The 18,339-nt window shown below is 35.0% G+C and overlaps 1 protein-coding gene across 50 annotated transcripts in view; it reads left to right on the top strand.

Annotated features, from left to right (window-relative positions):
* Nucleotides 1-18,339, top strand: part of camk2b1 (calcium/calmodulin-dependent protein kinase (CaM kinase) II beta 1) — a 71,462-nt gene that overhangs the window by 15,020 nt on the left and 38,103 nt on the right. For 43 of the 50 annotated variants that reach the window (XM_051895717.1, XM_051895713.1, XM_051895711.1 and 40 more), the window contains exons 6-8: nt 13,651-13,723; nt 16,961-17,063; nt 17,234-17,317. In XM_051895717.1, coding sequence (XP_051751677.1) covers nt 13,651-13,723; nt 16,961-17,063; nt 17,234-17,317 — 260 coding nt within the window. Of the gene's footprint in view, nt 1-6,385; nt 6,459-13,650; nt 13,724-16,960; nt 17,064-17,233; nt 17,318-18,339 lie in introns of all 50 variants that reach the window. The other 7 variants (XM_051895716.1, XM_051895712.1, XM_051895702.1 and 4 more) reach the window with 1 other exon arrangement.

The raw sequence follows: 18,339 nt of genomic DNA, 5'->3' as shown, positions 1-18,339 counted from the left end.
CGATATGCCAATGGTTGTAAATTGAGCAAAAATCGGCCGATAAATATCGGCGGCCAATACATTGGTGCATCCCTAGTGTATATATATATATATATATATATATATATAATGCACACACATTTAAAAACCATAAATTTTACATATTATATAGATAAATAATGAGTGTAAATATATAGTATATATTTAATTTTTTTTTATCTAAATATATAAGACGTGTTTTAAAAAGTCTGCATTTATTTGATTCAAATACAGTAAAACCTGTAATATTGTGAAATATTATTACAATTTTAAATAACTGTTTTCTTTTAAAAATATTTTAAACTGTAATTTATTCCTGTGTTGGCAAAGCTGAATTTTAAGCATCATTACTTCAGTCTTCAGTGTCTCAGATGTGCTACTTAATACTTTACTGTCATTTTTGATCAATTTAATGTGTCTTTGCTGAACAAAAGTTTTTTTCTTAAAAAAATAAACTGAACTCAAAATTTTCCAAATTTTTAGTGCATATTATAAAAATATAAAATAAATTAAAAAATGTGTATTTTTAAATAGTCATTTAAGGTTTGAGGTTTTATATAAATAAAAAAATAAATAAAATGTACAACATTAATACTTAAATGTCTGTGTAAGTAAAAGTGAATATATATATATATATATATATACATATATACATATATTTTTTTTTTTGTAATTTAAGTGCAGCATTTAATTGTCAACTGTTCTGTGCAAAATGAGTACTCAACTAGTCGATTACTTGTACACATCCCTAATACAATTGTTATTAAGGGTTGCTGGTTCAATATAAACCACAGTTACTGAGCCTCACTGTCATGATCTATCACAACTATTAAAGTTGAGCAATGTGCTCTTGTGGCCAGCTGTTAGTTACCGCATTACACTTTAGCTGAGCTGAAGGGCAGTTTACGCTTTTAAAGTGTACTTGCATGATGTTTACACTGTAATTACTGCAATTACATGTACTGTAGTATATTGCACAGGGGCTCTTAAAATAGGTTTATATAAAGCACAGAGAGGCCTCTTGAGATGAAATTATAGGCCGATAACGGCGTCTGTCTGAATCAAGTGCTAGCTTCCATTCCCTAGATATCCTTTTCAAATAAAATGCAGGTTATCAGCACAGTTGTGAGGGTGCTTTTATCCAACCTACACTTCAGACACAACAATAACAATAATAATAATATAAAATAAATGCCATTGTTTTTATATTAAATAATAATTATTATATTTATTCATAAATATTCATTATTATCTGTTTTTTATTTAAATATAAGTTGTTATATATATACATATATATTTTTTTTTTTTTTTTTTTACAAAAAAAAATATTATTAGAAATATCAGTTAGAAGTGGATTATTATTATTTCCCACTATAATCATTATAAAGTTGTAAAGGTGATGGAGAAATCAAATGTTTCTGTGTCTCTTTTGAGGGAGTGGATGCAGCTTCTTCTCTAGTGCTCATCTCCTGCTGACCTGCTTCCAGCCACCTGCTGTCTGTCCCTTCTCTCACTCTCTTTCTCTCTTTCCATTCTTTCCATCTCTGTTGTTCTCTCTTTCACTCTAAATCCCCTTCTTCTTGTGAAGCCCTGCAGCCGTGCACTGCCCCCTGCCTCCTCAGAGAGAGGGAGAAACTAGGGCTCCAATTAACACACGTAATTAGGGCCTCATTTTCTCCCCTCCTTTCTCCACCTGTCTCTCTCTTTCTGTCAGCCTTCTCTGATTTATTTGGATATTCTAGCTCTCTCATTCTGTGTGTGAGGGTGTCACTGACACCTTCACCACTGTGTTGTGGCTCTTGTTGTTGGATGTGTGACAGAAAGAGAGTATGACACTAATGTGAATAGAAACTGGCCCAAGTTTTAGTGATTGAATCAGATGAAGGACTTCACTGTTCAACTCTTATTCATGTTGTTTGTCAAGCTAGTCTGTTAAAGCATTTGTAGTTTCTATAGTTCTATAGTTTTACCGTATATATGGTAAAACTATAGAATATATGTATATGTATAAAGATATATATGTATGTACACCATCACAACATCTTTCAGTCTTTAAGATTTAGATTTAAAAATATTATCCTTGTAAAACTGAATATAGAGATTAAGTTGTGTAACGTGATGTTCTTCCTTTAAATTCTATGTTTTTGTCCTAACCAGACGTGACAGTGGACAGCATTGATTGGTTTGTATTTCTGTGGTGTTGTGCTGATTAGTTCTGCCCACTGTGAAATAGGGATGCACCAAAATTTCGGTTGCCGAAAATTATCGGCCAAAAATGCCATTTTCGGTTTTTGGCCGAAAATATAAGCCGAAAATATGCAGCCCCACCTTGCCCCTCCATGTTCAGCGATCAGGTTTCACTCTTGCACAGTGTGTTTTGTAACTTTGCGAGCGGCTCCACGTCTGAAAATGCACAACTTCGAAATGACCGCTCTATGTTCCACTCCGTGTGTGTGCTGTGCTCTCTGGTCAGTGTTCCGCTCCATGTGTGCGCTCTCTGCTCAGTCGCTCACAGCACAAAAACTCCACACATGTACCACTCACGCTCACCGGAAAAGCAAAGTCCGTTAAAATAACGTGCCCACATGAAATTTCTCTGGACTTGTTTGTTTCTGATTGCAGTAGCCCTACTGTGCTGTAACATGGTGTGGTATAGCCGTGCTGGGTAACGCTGGTAAAATGACGCTACTCGTTCACTGATCCACTTCCTGCTGTCTGCTCACATGCTCTGATAATAATAGCTTTGTAGGACTATACTTTGTTTTGATAATTGGTCAAAAAATAAATGTTAAATCTGATTCTGTTGCATAGAACTGCATGAAAGTGTGGTTATTGTATTCTATTGGCTTGTATTTTTTAAATTCAGATTGAGTAAAATGATTGAATTTAATTAAAAAGTCTAATAATAATACAATTATACAAAAAAAACAAATTTAAAATAAGAAATGAATAATTATTTTAAAAAAAATTCCGGTTTCGGTTTTCGGCCCAAAATTGTAATTTTGGTGCATCCCTACTGTGAAATCTCACTAGTCTAAAGTCCTGCCTGTCATAACTAGTGCTGGGCGGTTTGACCAAAATCTGTATCACGTCAAGATTCTGACAGTTTCACTGTATATCATGGTTCTTTTCTCTGGACCTTTATTTTGGCATATTTTACTGTCAGGAGTACAGGGAATATATATTATATAAACATTGTAAGGTCAAATAAAAATTAATTAAAAAATTTAATCAAATCAGTTCATAAAGCTAACAGTTTAGTTTAAAATGTAATCACACAAATTTAATTATTTAATTAAATTAATAATAAGTAGGCTACACTTGTACTGTGCAATTTCTGTAATTTTAATGAAGACCTTTGAGTTTGTGTTTTAATAAACGGTATTATTATTATTCTATTCTCTATTAATCGAAGTACACTTTATTGTACAATAGTAATATTTCTGTTATTTCAAGTTATACCGAACTTTTATTTTGACAGGGTCATGAAGACCTTAGACTTACTGTGTATATGATATGACAAATGTCGATGGTTTTATCAAATTAAATGGTGAAATGTTCATAAAGTGACTCTAAGAGCAGCTCTGCAGATGAAGTTCATGTGTTCACGTATAGTGATTGAGACAGCAGACACTGAAATCATAGCGAGCGTCACGCGTGCTTCAGTATGTGTAGTAGTAGATGAAACTGCGGCGCTCATTCATACAGACTTTGGATTTCAGTAGTTGTTTCCATTAGTGTATGTCAGTTTTTGAGAAATACATATTGGTCTCGAAATTGAAACCGGTTTACCATATGAACCGGTTTACTGCCCAGCACTTGTCATAACCATACATTAAAGGGTTAGTTCACCCAAAAATGAAAATTCTGTCATTAATTACTCACCCTCGTGCCGTTTTACACCTGTAAGACCTTCGTTGATCTACGGAACACAAATTAAGATATTTTTGTTTAAATCCGATGGCTCCGTGAGGCCTACATAGGGAGCAATGGCATTTCCTCTCTCAAGATCCATAAAGGTACTAAAAACATATTTAAATCAGTTCATGTGAGTACAGTGGTTCAATATTAATATTATAAAGCGACGAGGATATTTTTGGTGCGCCAAAAAAAACAAAATAACGACTTATTTAGTGATGACCGATTTCAAAACACTGCTTCAGGAAGATTCGGAGCATAATGAATCGAATCATGATTCGGATCACTTGTCAAACTGCCAAACTGCTGAAATCACGTGACTTTGGCGCTCCGAACTGCTGATTCGACACACTGATTCATTATGCTCCGAAGCTTCCTGAAGCAGTGTTTTGAAATCGGCCATCACTAAATAATTCGTTATTTTGTTTTTTTTGGCGCACCAAAAATATTCTCGTTGCTTTATAATATTAATATTGAACTACTGTACTCACATGAACTGATTTAAATATGTTTTTAGCACCTTTATGGATCTTGAGAGGGGAAATGTCATTGCTCCCTATGCAGGCCTCACGGAGCCATCGGATTTAATCAAAAATATGTCAATTTGTGTTCCGAAGATTAATGAAGGTGTTACGGGTGTGGAACGGCATGAGCGTGAGTAATAAATGACAGAATTTTCATTTTTGGGTTAACTAACCCTTTAAACATCAAATATTTTCTGATTAGCTATAATTGTGTTACATCATGTAGCAGTTTCACATTCAGTGTGGACAGAAAAAAAATCACTGGAAACTTGTCACAGTTTGTCTGGTTAAGACATAGTGTTGATTGAATTTTGCCCACTCACAGTTTTATTCAGATAAATTTGAAAAATCTAGCTGAGTACTAGAGTTACTTCCCTGAGCAGGTGGACAAAAACACATATATGAATTATTAAACATATGAGACAGTGTGTATTTTTATCCCACTGGATAGTGAACAATTATGTTGGGTCAGGTATATATATATATACACTATCGTTTGGGGGCAGTAAGATTTTTTTTCTTTTAAAAAATAATTTATTAAGCAAGAATGCATTACATTGATCAAATATGACATTAAAGACATTTCTAATGTTACAAAATATTTGTATTTCAAATAAATGTTTTCTTTAGAATTTTCTATTCATCAAAGAATCCTGAAAAAAAAAAACATTAACTGTTGATAATAATGCCTACAGAACAATCACTGGCTCTGTACCTCTATACCTAAACTCACTACTTCAGACTTATGTGCCCTCCAGAAGCTTGCGTTCTGCAAGTGAACGGCGCCTTGTGGTGCCATCCCAAAGAGAGACAAAATCACTTTGACAGACCTTTACCTGACTGTTCCTTGCTGGTGGAATGACCTGCCAAACTCAACCCTAGAGGCTTTCAAGAAACGACTAAAGATGCATCTTTTTCATTAACACTTGACCTGTTAATACTGCCACTTACTATTATATTACATTTTGAATGTATCTTTTATTATTATAAAAAAAAAAAAAAAATGATGTGCTAGACTAACTGGGACTAGTCACAGTAATTGCATATTGTTGCCCTATTGTTAACTTGATTTGCTTGTATTGTTCTTCTCATTTGTAAGTTGCTTTGGATAAAAGCATCTGCTAAATTATTAAATGTAAATGTTAATATTTCTTGAGCACCAAATCAGCATATTAGAATGATTTCTGAAGGATCATGTGACACTGAAAACTGGAGTAATGATGCTGAAAATTCAGTTTTGCCATCACAGGAATAAATTATATTTTGAGACAAATTAAAATAGAAAATTATCATTTTAAATATTTACTGTATTTTTGATCAAATAAATGCAGCCTTGGTGACTAAGAGACTTCTTTAAAAAAAAAAAAAAAAAAAAAAAAAAAAAATTAATACATCTTACTGATCCCAAACCCAAATATACTGTATGTACTATATTTGTGTGTATGGTGTTTGTGTGTGTGTACTTGTTCTTCAAAGACACTATATATTGTTGTAAATCCCCACACCCACATTTATTCTCATATCCTTCAGATTTAACACACACACACACGCTCACTCTCTACACCTGTTTCTCCTCACCTCCCTTCTTCTGCTCTCTCTCTCTTTCTCTCTCTGATGTTGTTCTTGTTGTTTATAGTTGTGTCTCATGTCTAAATGGTTCTGTCTCTTCACTTCCACCATTCACTCCTTTAAATCATCATTTTCATCTCCCTCTCTTCCCTCTCCTGTTTACGTCACTCTTCCCATCTCTTGTGTATCGATCATTCAACCTGTCACCTTGCTTTCTCTGTCATCTCTGCTCCTTTTGTTCAATGCACTGCCATCACTCCATCAATCGTTTGATTTCCCTCTATCCATCCTCACATCTCCCCCCCACCTCTCATCCCCCCACCTCCTTTTTCTTTTCTTCCGTTTTGTCTTCACAGTCACTGTATCCATCAGATTCTAGACAGTGTCCATCATATTCACCAACATGACATAGTGCACAGGGACCTGAAGGTCAGTATGTAGCTCACACACTGCCTGTATATGGCCTGTCTGTTTGCCCCTGCTTGCTCCTGTCTGTGTGTCTGTAGTTGTAGCCTGTCTTGTCTGTCTGTTTGTATGTGTATGGCATCATGGGCTTCCCCTAATCCATTGACTGCCTCCCGAATCCTTACTTCTTGCGCTTGATCTTTAGCTTGATGCTGTTGTTCATATGATCAGAACTTTTAAGGTGTCATGGGTATTTTTTGCTTGTGAGGTTTTTAGTTATTCATTTTTATTTTTATTTCTATTTCTTGATTCCTTGACTTCCTTTTAAAGGGACAGTTCACCCAAAAATACAAATTCATTTACTCACACTCATGTTGGTCCAAACTTTCTTCACAGAAGAAAGTAAGTCAAACAAATTTGGAATGACATAAGGGTGAGTAAAAGATAACAGAACTATCCCTTAAATTATATTTAAATTGTATTACTGTGTATTCAAAGTTTCATAGTGCTTCTTTGTATAAACATTCTTAAATTACTGTATGTTAGAGTATTCGTACCTTGTTTTCTGTGTCAAAAACGCTGGGCAAACATTTGATTGAGGTAGTAGAGCCCTATGAAATCCATTTTATTTTTTCCCAAATTTTGTTTCCTTTTTCATTTTTCTGTATTCTATTTTAATGGTTTAATTACATTTTACTAAAAGCAAAAAAATAATGTCTAATCAATAGAATTCATAAAAAAAAATAATAATAATAATTTATTATATTTTTAACAATGATAATGCCCTATGACATGTTTTTTTTTTTCTCCTGAAATTCTGTGTCTGTTTTAATTTTCTGGATTCTGTGTTTTATTATTTTATATAGATTTATTATAAAAAAAATGGTTGTAATCAAATGAATGCATTAAAAACTCAATTTAATTAATCTTTGAAATGTAATGAAATTTGAACAATTTCTTTTATATTTTTTGGCAAACTAAGTGCTGCAATTAAAACATGAAAAATTGTGTGATATTTCTTAAAAGTAATCTTAAATAATTAAAAATAATGTTATTATTACTATTATTATTATTACTTTTCAGAAGCACATTCTGTTGTACAATAGGGATATAATTAATGTCATAATTTCTTCAAGTTGAAGCGAAGACCTTTGAGTTCCTGTGTGTATCCTACTTTTTTTTTTTATCAAAAGAAATAGTGAAATGCTTGTGAAGTGAACTCTCAGAGCAGCTATGGATATGAAGTTGTTCAAGTTCATGTCCTCATATAGTGAGACAGCAGACACTGAAAACACCAAAAGGATCATGCGTGCTTCAGTATGTGTGTACTAGACGAAACTGCGCCACTCATTCACACAGACATGCAGAACATGCAGATTTCATATGGCTTTTTGCACTTCTATATTATTATATATAATAGGGCTGGGTATTGACACAAATTTCACGATTTGTTTTGAATTCTATTCACAAGCTTGCGATTAATTTGATTCTGATTCAATTTGATTTGATTTGATATGGATTATTTTGGATATATACTGAATCAGGTACAGTACGTGGCAAATTTTCTCAAGGTACTACATTATAACAATATTGAAGGTTAAAATTACCTGATTTGTATTCAAACACTTAAATTACACTAATTAAGGAAGTTTTATAATAATAAAGTTACAATACTAACTTAATTATAAGTAACATAATTATATTTCTACTCCAATTCATTTTTTGAAATAAAAACATTTAAATGGTGGCTGTCATAAAAACTTAATGAATTTATTCAAACATGCATTAAATATTGAAGAACATTAAAAATTATAATGAATATGGAATGTGGTGCATATATTTAGCTAAATGCTCTTCTCTAGAGTTAATTTTTCTAGCTGACTGACCAGTTTATGGTCACTGAATATGGTTTTTTTGGGGTAAATATGACGTTACTTGACATTGTTTACAAGCTGTTTTATTGACGTCTTTCTGTGGTTGAAACACTGATTGAGCAATTTACATGAGGATTTCGGTAAGTTGTACTTTATCTTTTAATGTACCTCCGGTTGTTCATTTAGTTTATTTCCCACTGTAACTGGTTTTAAAGCGGAGGAGAGGATCATTTCATATGTGCTTCATGTTGCCGCTTCTTAGTTTCAGTAGTCTTTTTAGTATTTAAATGATGAACAGTATCATGAACTACCAGTCATTATCTTACTTGAAACAATGGTAGGTTTTACTGTGATTTCATAAGTATAATATTTTTAGATTTGCTAATTTTATTTTGGGATTTAATTATTGTTATTATTAATATATGATTGTTTAAAAACAACAGATGATCAGGGCCAATTATATCCTGTCAATCAAAAGGGGGCGGAAAAACGTGTTCAGACTGCAACTCATACTATGTGTGAAGAAAATCTCTCTTGTGTTTAATTTAGGGCAAGTTAACGTGACAATAACACATTTAAACAGTTAAAAAAATAGTGACATAAAAGCAGGCTGTATTTGACCCTATGAATCACCTATAGGTTAAACCAGGGTTGCCAGGTCCACGTTTTTTCCACCAAATATTAATTAATGCATGTCTCTCATCCAGTAATCACAAATAGCTTTGTGCTTTGTTACTTGTTATAAGAAACAAAGTCTCAGCTTTCAAATTCTGTCCATTTTGTCATGAAATTCAAACAAGAAATGGCATTTTGATGCTCTTAAATCTGATGGGACAGATCACTGTAGCAGCTCAGTTCAAGCGGCAGTGCAGAGCACAAGTCTTTTCTTCCACTTTAATACAAGTTATAACTCGAAAAAACATGCATGAACATCAAAATGTACAGTATGTTGAAAGATACAGTACAACTTACCGAAATGTATCATGTCTCATTTAATCTCTCAATCAGTGTTTCACCCTTGGGAAGACGTCAATAAAACAGCTTGTGAACAACATCACTTAATGTTGCATTTACCTCAGTCTGCACAGTTTGTTAGTTAGCTATAAATAAACACTAGAGAGGAGCTTATTTACTTAATTATATATGTTGTTTTTGAATAAATTTGACATGAAGACAAGTGTTTATGAAAACTACCATAAGGTACCAGATGAGAGGATTTCATGTATACAGTAGTTTACAGAATTATTCGAGAGAGATTTTTTTTTTGCCTTGAGAAAAAAAGTTAGCCATTAAATTGCTTCTCTAGCTTATGAAGCGTGGGAGAAGACTCAAATACTGTAACATTTAGTCATGTTAGTACAGGAAACAAAGCTAATATTAGAAAGTGCAACACAGTGATTTTCAGTACATTTTTAGACATTTTAATTTCCACAGCAGTACTTTCGAGTAGAGAGTTTTTGCTGAAACACAGTGACACTTCCTGTCTCACCCCAGCACACACAAAATCACACACTCATATACACATCTTCTCTTGCAGACCAGCCATGATCAGCAGCTGACACTGTGGGAGGTGTGAAGAAACACACACATGTACACACACTGATGAATGCACAAAACCGTGCATGTTTTTTTTATAAATATCCCTATATGCGTTCATACGTTTAAAGGCAGAGTAAACAGACAGATTCACTCTCAGAAATGGGTTTATTCAGAAACATTCTGTCTTACACTTGCCGTGACCATATGTCAGGCTCCGTGGTCTTTTAATGGGAGACATTTAGAAAGCAAATGCAGCACTTTAATTTACAGCCCTGAACTTTACTGCCATGCCAGAACTTTACACACATGCCAGTAAACTCATGCAGTGCACACTGCACATGGATAATAATAATCACAGCTATAACCTTATTTATGCAGCACTGACCCTATCGGGAATGCAGCTCAAAGTGCTGTATTAAAGATTAAATATGGTCATTAAGACTAGATTTCTTTAAATAGTTTTATGTAATTCTAATAATTTATACTGTGTTTTGCCGTTGTAGGGCAGAACAGAATTTTCCAGTATGAGGTTTTTTTTTTTTTGCCGATTAAAATTGTTTTAATTTAAATTTGATGGTAAATTTGCAAATTGTTTTAGATAAATGGGTCTAGTTAATACTAATTGGAATGACCAAAATAACTAGATTGACAGTGTCAGAAGCAAAGCTTGAATCCAAAAGAAAAAAAAATAAACATTGATCCTATGCATAATAGTCTTACAGCTTTTATGCAAATGGCACAAACTCTGAAGCCAGACTGGAAAATCTTTTACATCTTAATATAACAATTTTAACTTTTCTTTAGATTTCTTAAGATAAAAGAAAACTATATATTATCTCTATAATTAGCTGTAATGCATTTCATTGTTTAGAAAAAACTTGTAATAATTCTATTAAAAATAATTGCCTTTATATGTATTGATACTTGGTAATACACAATCTTCCAAAAGTTATGGATCAGATTCCTGAATGTTTTTGAAAGTCTTTTATGCTCACTAAGGCTGCATTTATTTGATAAAAAATACAGAAAAACAGGAATATTGTGAAATATTATTAAAATTTAAAATAACTTACTCCAGTCTTCAGTGGTTGTGCTGCTTTTTTGTGGAAACCATGATTTTTCTTTTCTTTTTTTTTTGTCAGGATTTTGTCAAGAATTTATTTGAAATACAAAGCTTTTGTAACATTAAATATGTCTTTATTTTACACTTTTGATCAATTTAATGTGTCCTTGCTGAATAAAGTATTACTTACTTACTGATCGTTTGAATGGTAGTGTAAGTAAATATGTAGCTTTAGTTTATATCATTCACAGTTACACCATATCGCATGACCTTCACACACTGCTCTCTCTCACTTTAGCTTGCAAACCCTCCATGTGCTGTGTGATTCTTGAACAGCAATAACACCCCCCATCTTGGGGATTTTTCTTCCAGCATTAAATGATTTGAATCAAGGCATGTGCTGTATATTAGAATAGATTTGACCTAGAGAGCCATTTACAATATTAATTGATTTACACAACTGATTTAGCCTTTTCCTCTACCACCCAACCTCACTGACATTAAGTGTATTATCACTTGGATGTCGGATCTGGTTTTGGGCTATTAAATACCAAAACCATTATTCCTGAGGTTTCGTCCTGGCGTAGGCTATACACGTGCATAGCAACATGCTGGGGTCTCTTGGCAACCAGCTCACATGCGTGTATGTGCATGTGTCCTACACTTCTTAACATGCACTTAATCTGCAATCACATTACAGTCTCATGTTACTATATTCATGAAAAGACTGCATAGTTATGTATGATTTACCTCATAAAGATTTAATTTCTGAGACCCCCTTTTACTGCCCTAGAGAGAAGGAGAAGAGTAGAGCTGCAAGCAGCAATTAGCAGAATCCAGCGGGTATAGAAAGCTGCTGTAATGTTGTAGATGAAATGCACTTAGTGACATGTCTTTGTAATTGAAAAAATTTAAATACTCTGTATTTTGTCTAATATATTGCAGTTCTGTATTAAGTACGTTTATATACTGTACATGACAATGCTAGGTCATGTAAACGCCTTAAGGGGACCTATTATGCTCCTTTTTACAAGATGTAATATAAATATAAAGTCTCAGGTGTCCCCAGGATGTGTCTGTGAAATTGTAGCTCAAAATATCCCACAGATCATTTATTATAGCTTGTCCAATTTGCCCCTATTTGGGTGTGAGCAAAAACATGTTGTTTTCATGTGTGTACCTTTAAATGCAAATGAGCTGCTGCTCCCCGCCCCCCTTTCCAGAAGAGGGCAGAGCCTTTACAGCTTGTGCTTCGGATACTCCGGCAACAACAAAACTGGAGAATCTCACACAGCCAAAATTGTCAGTAGCAGTGTCTAGCCTTACATTGTTCGAAGCGGAGTCGGACACTGATGGAGAGACTCCGGGTCTAGAAGTTACAACTTTTAGAATGCAGCAGGGCATTTCAGTAGGGGGAAATCTGGAACAGTGTATTTTACTGCTTTTGATTTATGGGGATTATAAAAAAAAGTAGTGGGTGGATTTTTATCATTATAGGCCGGTTGTTTACACACACTGTGGACACACATCAGTGTTCAAACACCATGTAAAAGTGAATTTTGCATAATGGGTCCCCTTTAATGGTGCAAAAACTGCGAAACCTGATTGGCGCACACAGGATTTGGGCTGTTACCTCAATTCTGCTTTGCATTTCAGAGGCTTTTTCAACCTGTGCACATGTTGGGCACATCTGCTTATATTTAGAAAAAGAAAAAAAAAAAAAAGAAAAAAATTAAACAAATTTAATAGTACTCTACCGTTCAAAAGTTTGGGGTCGGCCATTTTTAAAAAGACGTCTCTTATACACAAGGCTGTAATTATTGGATCAAAAATAGAGAAAAAGGAATATTGTGAAATATTATTACAATTTAAAATAACTTTATTTTAATATATTTTAAAATAGAATTCATTTCTGTGATGGCAAAGATGAATTTTCAGACCTCCAGTCTTCAGTGTCACATGATCATTCAGAAATCATTCTAATATTCTCATTTGCTGATTTGCTCAAGAATTTCATCTTATCAATGCTGAAAACAGTTGTGCAGCTTAATATTTTGGAATAGAAATGTTTTGTCTTTACTTCACTTTTGATAATATTATGCATCCTTGCTAAATAAAAGTATTAATTTCTTTAAAAAAAAAAGAAATCTCCAAACTTTTGAATAATAGTGTTTGAAAACGCAGTTTTGTTGTATTTTTGGCTTTTTAGATCCATTCTGAGATCAGTTAATGAGAATATATTTAGAGTTTTGTTTTCCTTTTTTAAACTAAAATATAAGGCTGTTCAAGGTACATAATAATAGGCTGGTGGACAAGCAATAGTGAACTTCTTTCATGAACTCCAGTATTTTGCAGTGATTTAACAGAACAGGTCCTTCATATGTTGACAAAAGAAACATTCTTGAACTCTATAGGCACAAAGTGTTGCCTCCATGTCTTAATTGTAACTAATTTTAGAAATTGCAATTATATATTACAAGTTTTCACCTCTGAGGGGATGTTTTGCTGTCTAACTATTAGTGCTAAAGTCAAACTGCAGTTTTGCAGCTGTTTAAGGGGTTTCTATTTCATTTATTTTGTGCTAACATTTGTCTACATGGAGGCAAGGCTTGAGTCTAGAGAGATGCCCTGCCCCCTCCCGTTTACATTTTACCTGCCCCAAATACCCCTCTCCCCTGGCCTGTGCACGGGACTGTAGCGCTGCTCAGACTAACCTCCGCCCCCTGCTGTTTGCATGCAGTCACTGCATCCAGCAGATCCTGGAGGCGGTGCTTCACTGCCATCAAATGGGCGTGGTGCACCGAGACCTGAAGGTAAGTGTCAATTGTGATGTCATTGCTGTCCTTAAAGTGTGTGAATGTGTATGCGCTCATAAAAGTTGGTTATGTACTGTAGAAATCTGTGCCTATCGCTGTGTCGATTGAAGGTGACTGACGTAATTGCTGATAGCAGCTTTTGGTCTCTCTGTGAAAATGAAGAAAAAGACTCAGAAATGCAATTGAAGTCAGTCCGATTTCACACAGTGATAGCGTGCTATGTGCGTCTGAGTTTCAGTGTGTGGCGGTTGCTGGTGATAAATTCACTTTCATGAATGTTCAGGTAAGATGAGCTAATTGGGCTGACTTAAAGAGCGACATTAATTTTAATTTTTTGATCAAGCACTTCAAAGGTTCTTGCACTAAAACGTCAATAATAATAATAATACAAAATAGACCAAATTTAATGAACCACGACAATGTAACTCTAATCTTCTAGATTACTTTTATTGCCCAGAGAGTCAGTATAGACATCAGGGTCCCAGTCCCAGACCAGTCATCATGTCCAGGTTTGAGTGCACTGCAGTGCCATTTGACTGCTCCCTTCTGATGCTTGACCTTCTCAGAAACGCAGTGTGCATCACGGAATGTTCTTAGACATAATTCCACTAGTGTCACACTACCTAGCATGCTTTGCAGTTGGATTACAGTGCGAGCCGGCCATAAAATAGCCTAGGATGCTTATCTTAACTGCCAGAAGAAGCTCCCATGCCTTCTGTACAAACACATAATTAATGCTTTGTGGTTTGTCGGTGGAGAGTGTGATGCTTAGAAACTGCTTCGGAATGCATGTTGCATGTTTTTCTGTTTGTAATAATCTCATGAATTTTTCTTAAAGTTGTTTGCTTGTTTGTATGTCTCGTATGCATGTATAAGTGATTTGATTGTGGATTGTGACTTGTGACTACTGTATATATGTAATGTCATTTTATAAATGCACATTTATCTGCAGGTTTTCTTTAAAATGTTAAATCCTTTAAAAAAATTGGTTGTTATACAAAGACTGAAATGTATATCAATAAATGTCTTGATGCCAGGTACTCCAATCTGATTTAATTAGTTATGCACCAAAATATTTTCTTACCGAAACTCAGAAACTAAAATTAAAGTTTTAATTTAGCTGAAAACCAAAACCAAAAATAAAGATATGATTATTACATTTAGGTAATTGGATAATTGAATTCGGTATGTTGTTCAGGGTGTCATGTGCTCAGGGGGTAATTAAACATCACTATGTCCTTCAATAATTTGAAACTGAAAATTCTTTTCTTTTTTTTTTTTTCTGTATCAGCCAAAATTTTTGGTGCATCAATAGATTTTATATGTGTAGGTTTAGATTCATGCTTCAGTTTCAATATAGCAGTTTCCAGAAAAAGAAACAAGGTAAAGGCTAAAAATGGTGTTGCTATGGTCAGCTCCATACTCTACTCTGACAGTACCAGCACTCTGGTTTCACGCTATCAGTGTCTACTCACACTGAAGTGCCCTTTTGAATGGAAGCCCGGGGCACACACTCCTCCATAGCGGGAATCTGAGTGGGCATGACAGGAATACAACTGCAGAAAAGAGCAGCGATCTTGCACACAGACACAATAGCACAGGACACGTATATCGACACCTGTGCTTTTTTTGGATTTTACTGAACTAAACAAGTCAACTTAACCAACTCAAGCCAATTTAACTAGTGCATCCAGCTGTGTGTGTGTTTGTCAGTATGCTTATGTGTACTTTGCTTCTTAACTGTGGCCATGCTGATGAGATTTTTGCTAGGATGTCATGGATTTCTCTGCAGAGGTTATATGTTCGTGAAAGAGTGTTGGAGAGCGATTTTTGGCAGATCATCTTTGCTGGAATTGTTCTCAGAGGGTGCTGTTCATCAAAATTCCTCCCACTACTGAGCTTTAAGGCTAGGATTAGCTACTGGTGTTCCAGCCCCTCAGCAGTGTGCATGTTTAACCTCTTTTTTTTTTTTTTTTTTTTTTTTGAAGTAGTCTGCATTAGCTATGCTATATGAGTGCTGCTGAGGATGGAGACAAAATCTAGGAAATTTTAATGAAGGGATGGTGGTGAGGTGATTGTGATAATGAGCGTTATGAAACAGGGATAACAATGTTTAAAAAAAAAAATAAAACAATACACTGGCTCAAAATGAAACATTTAGGAGTCACATTTGCTTAATAGCATTTACGTCCTCGAATCAGTCAGTTGTGTATCTCCACTTAAAAGAAGGGGGTTTCACTAGCATTTTTTCATATTGCTGAAAGAAGTTTATTCACCAAAGCTGCATGTATCTGATCAAATATACAGTAAACATGGTAATACTGTGAAATATTATTATAATTTAATATAACTGTTTTCTATTTTAATATATTTTAAAATGTAATTTATTCCTGTGATGGCAAAGCTAAATTTTCAGCAGGCATTACTCCATTACTCCAAAAGTGGTTATTTGAAATAGAAATCTTTTGTAACATTATAAATGTCTTTTTCTGTAAATGTAAATGTATTATTATTATTCTTAAATCATCTTACTGACCCCAAACTTTTAAATGGTAGTGTACATTTTTATTTATCTCAGTTTTGATCATTTTAGTTGTAGTCTTCATTGTGGAAAAGAGAGTGAGGGATGTGGATGCTAGATCCACCAGACACTGCAATGCAGGAAAAATGCTTAAGGTTTGACTATCTGGTGCAGTGCTTGTGAAGGCGTGTGTGTGACTATGTATTTGGTTTGTTAGCCTGCCCTTACAGATCAGAGTTGCTAGCATTATGATTTATAAGATAGTGTCTTTCTTGTGTGTGTGCTAGCAGAAACATCAGGAGGCACTAGAGGGGATATCACATTATTAGCATCCATCAGTGACAGAGAATAATGAGGCTAGATAATCTGGGTCAGTTGAGAGAAAAACACTTACACATACGCGTACACTCTCTTATTACCAGTGAAGACAAACATAGTGTTTTCTGCATTCTTCATTTAGAAACATTCTGCAGTCAAAGTTCTTCAGCCAAACTCAACATTCAACTAATATTTCACAGAATCAGATTTGGGGGTTGATTGTATGCAATATTAAATATTCTCAAAAAAGAACATGTGATGTTATCTGACAATCTATTCTTGTTGTGTAGTGTGTGTCAGCATGCACAGTGTGTTTGTTATTGTGATTTTGTGTGTTTGAGGCAGTTAAGTTGTGTGTTAAGGCAGGAGAAATGTTGTCTTCATTCTCCCCTCAGCCAGAGAATCTGCTCTTGGCCAGTAAGTGCAAGAATGCCGCTGTGAAGCTGGCTGACTTTGGACTGGCCATTGAGGTGCAGGGAGACCAGCAGGCATGGTTTGGTATGTAATCATTGCCATAGGAATGCAAACGTGTAGTTTGATTTTAATACATGCCCACACGACTCACATTTTGGACACTTTTACTTGTGTGTACTTGCTACTTTTAGAGTCTCATTTTAGTGGTGCAGCAGGAGTGTTTGAAAGAGTGTGTGCTTAACTATGTTTTACAGGATTTGCAGGGACACCAGGTTATCTGTCCCCTGAGGTGCTGAGGAAGGAGGCATATGGCAAACCGGTGGACATCTGGGCCTGTGGTAAATAAACTCAAATACAGTGACAAGCACATGCTAATTCTTAAGAGACAAAGAAATTACAACAGAGTTTTCTGTGCTGTGCTTCAAAACTAAGTGAGCTGCCTTGCTGTCTACTTCACCATCTACCTTAAGTAGATGGAGGGAAAAAACAAACAAACAAAAAAAAAAAAACAATTTAAACCAGCCCAAGAGGGTTTTCTGTTCTCAGCTTGTCTTTTTTTTTTTGGCCTGCCAGTTAAACCAGCTTGGCCAAGATAGATCAAGCAGACTAGGAAAACAGTTCTAGGCTGGTTTGCTTAGTTTTTTTTTTCAGTAGGGTCCTAAAAGGATGTTCACACACACAGAGATTTGCAGTGACGAAGACAGGAAGTCGTTCATTTTCAATGAGAGTCTGTGATTTTCAGTCGACAGACACAACACCAGTTAAACCTACTAGCAGACAACAGCACAGACTCTGCTGCCTCATCTACAGGAGTTGGACAATGAAACTGAAACACTGGCCAATGTAGTGTTGTAGGTTTCACGCCTATATATGGGCGGCCTGGCGGCCAATCTTCACTGATTTTACATTCCATCAGTTAGAGCAGAGTGTGAAGGTTGAATTAGCAGAGCAATGCTACACCTGTACATAAAACATTGCAATCCACAAAAAATAATGGGAGACATATGAGAGTTTAAAAGAGGACAAATTGTTGGTGCGTGTCTCGCTGGCTCATCTGTGAACAGGACAGCAAGTCTTTGTTGTGTATCGAGAGCTATGGTATCCAGGGTAATGTCAGCATACCACCACGTAGGACAAACCACATCCAACAGGAGTAAATGTCAATGAAAGAGGAAGCTGTCTGAATGGGATGTCCAGGTACTAACCCGGAATCTATCCAAAAAACCACAGCTGCCCATCTCACTGCAGAATTAAATACGCACCTCGACTCTCCTGTTTCCACCAGAATGGTTTGTCGGGAGCTCCACAGAGTCAATATTCATGGTCGGGTTACTGTAGCTAAATCTTTGGTCACTTGTGC

The sequence above is a fragment of the Ctenopharyngodon idella genome, chromosome 5 (genome assembly GCF_019924925.1).
Source record: "Ctenopharyngodon idella isolate HZGC_01 chromosome 5, HZGC01, whole genome shotgun sequence".
Lineage (NCBI taxonomy): Eukaryota > Metazoa > Chordata > Actinopteri > Cypriniformes > Xenocyprididae > Ctenopharyngodon > Ctenopharyngodon idella.
The sequence above is the reverse complement of the archived record's forward strand: the minus strand, read 5'-3'. Positions and strand labels throughout refer to the sequence as shown.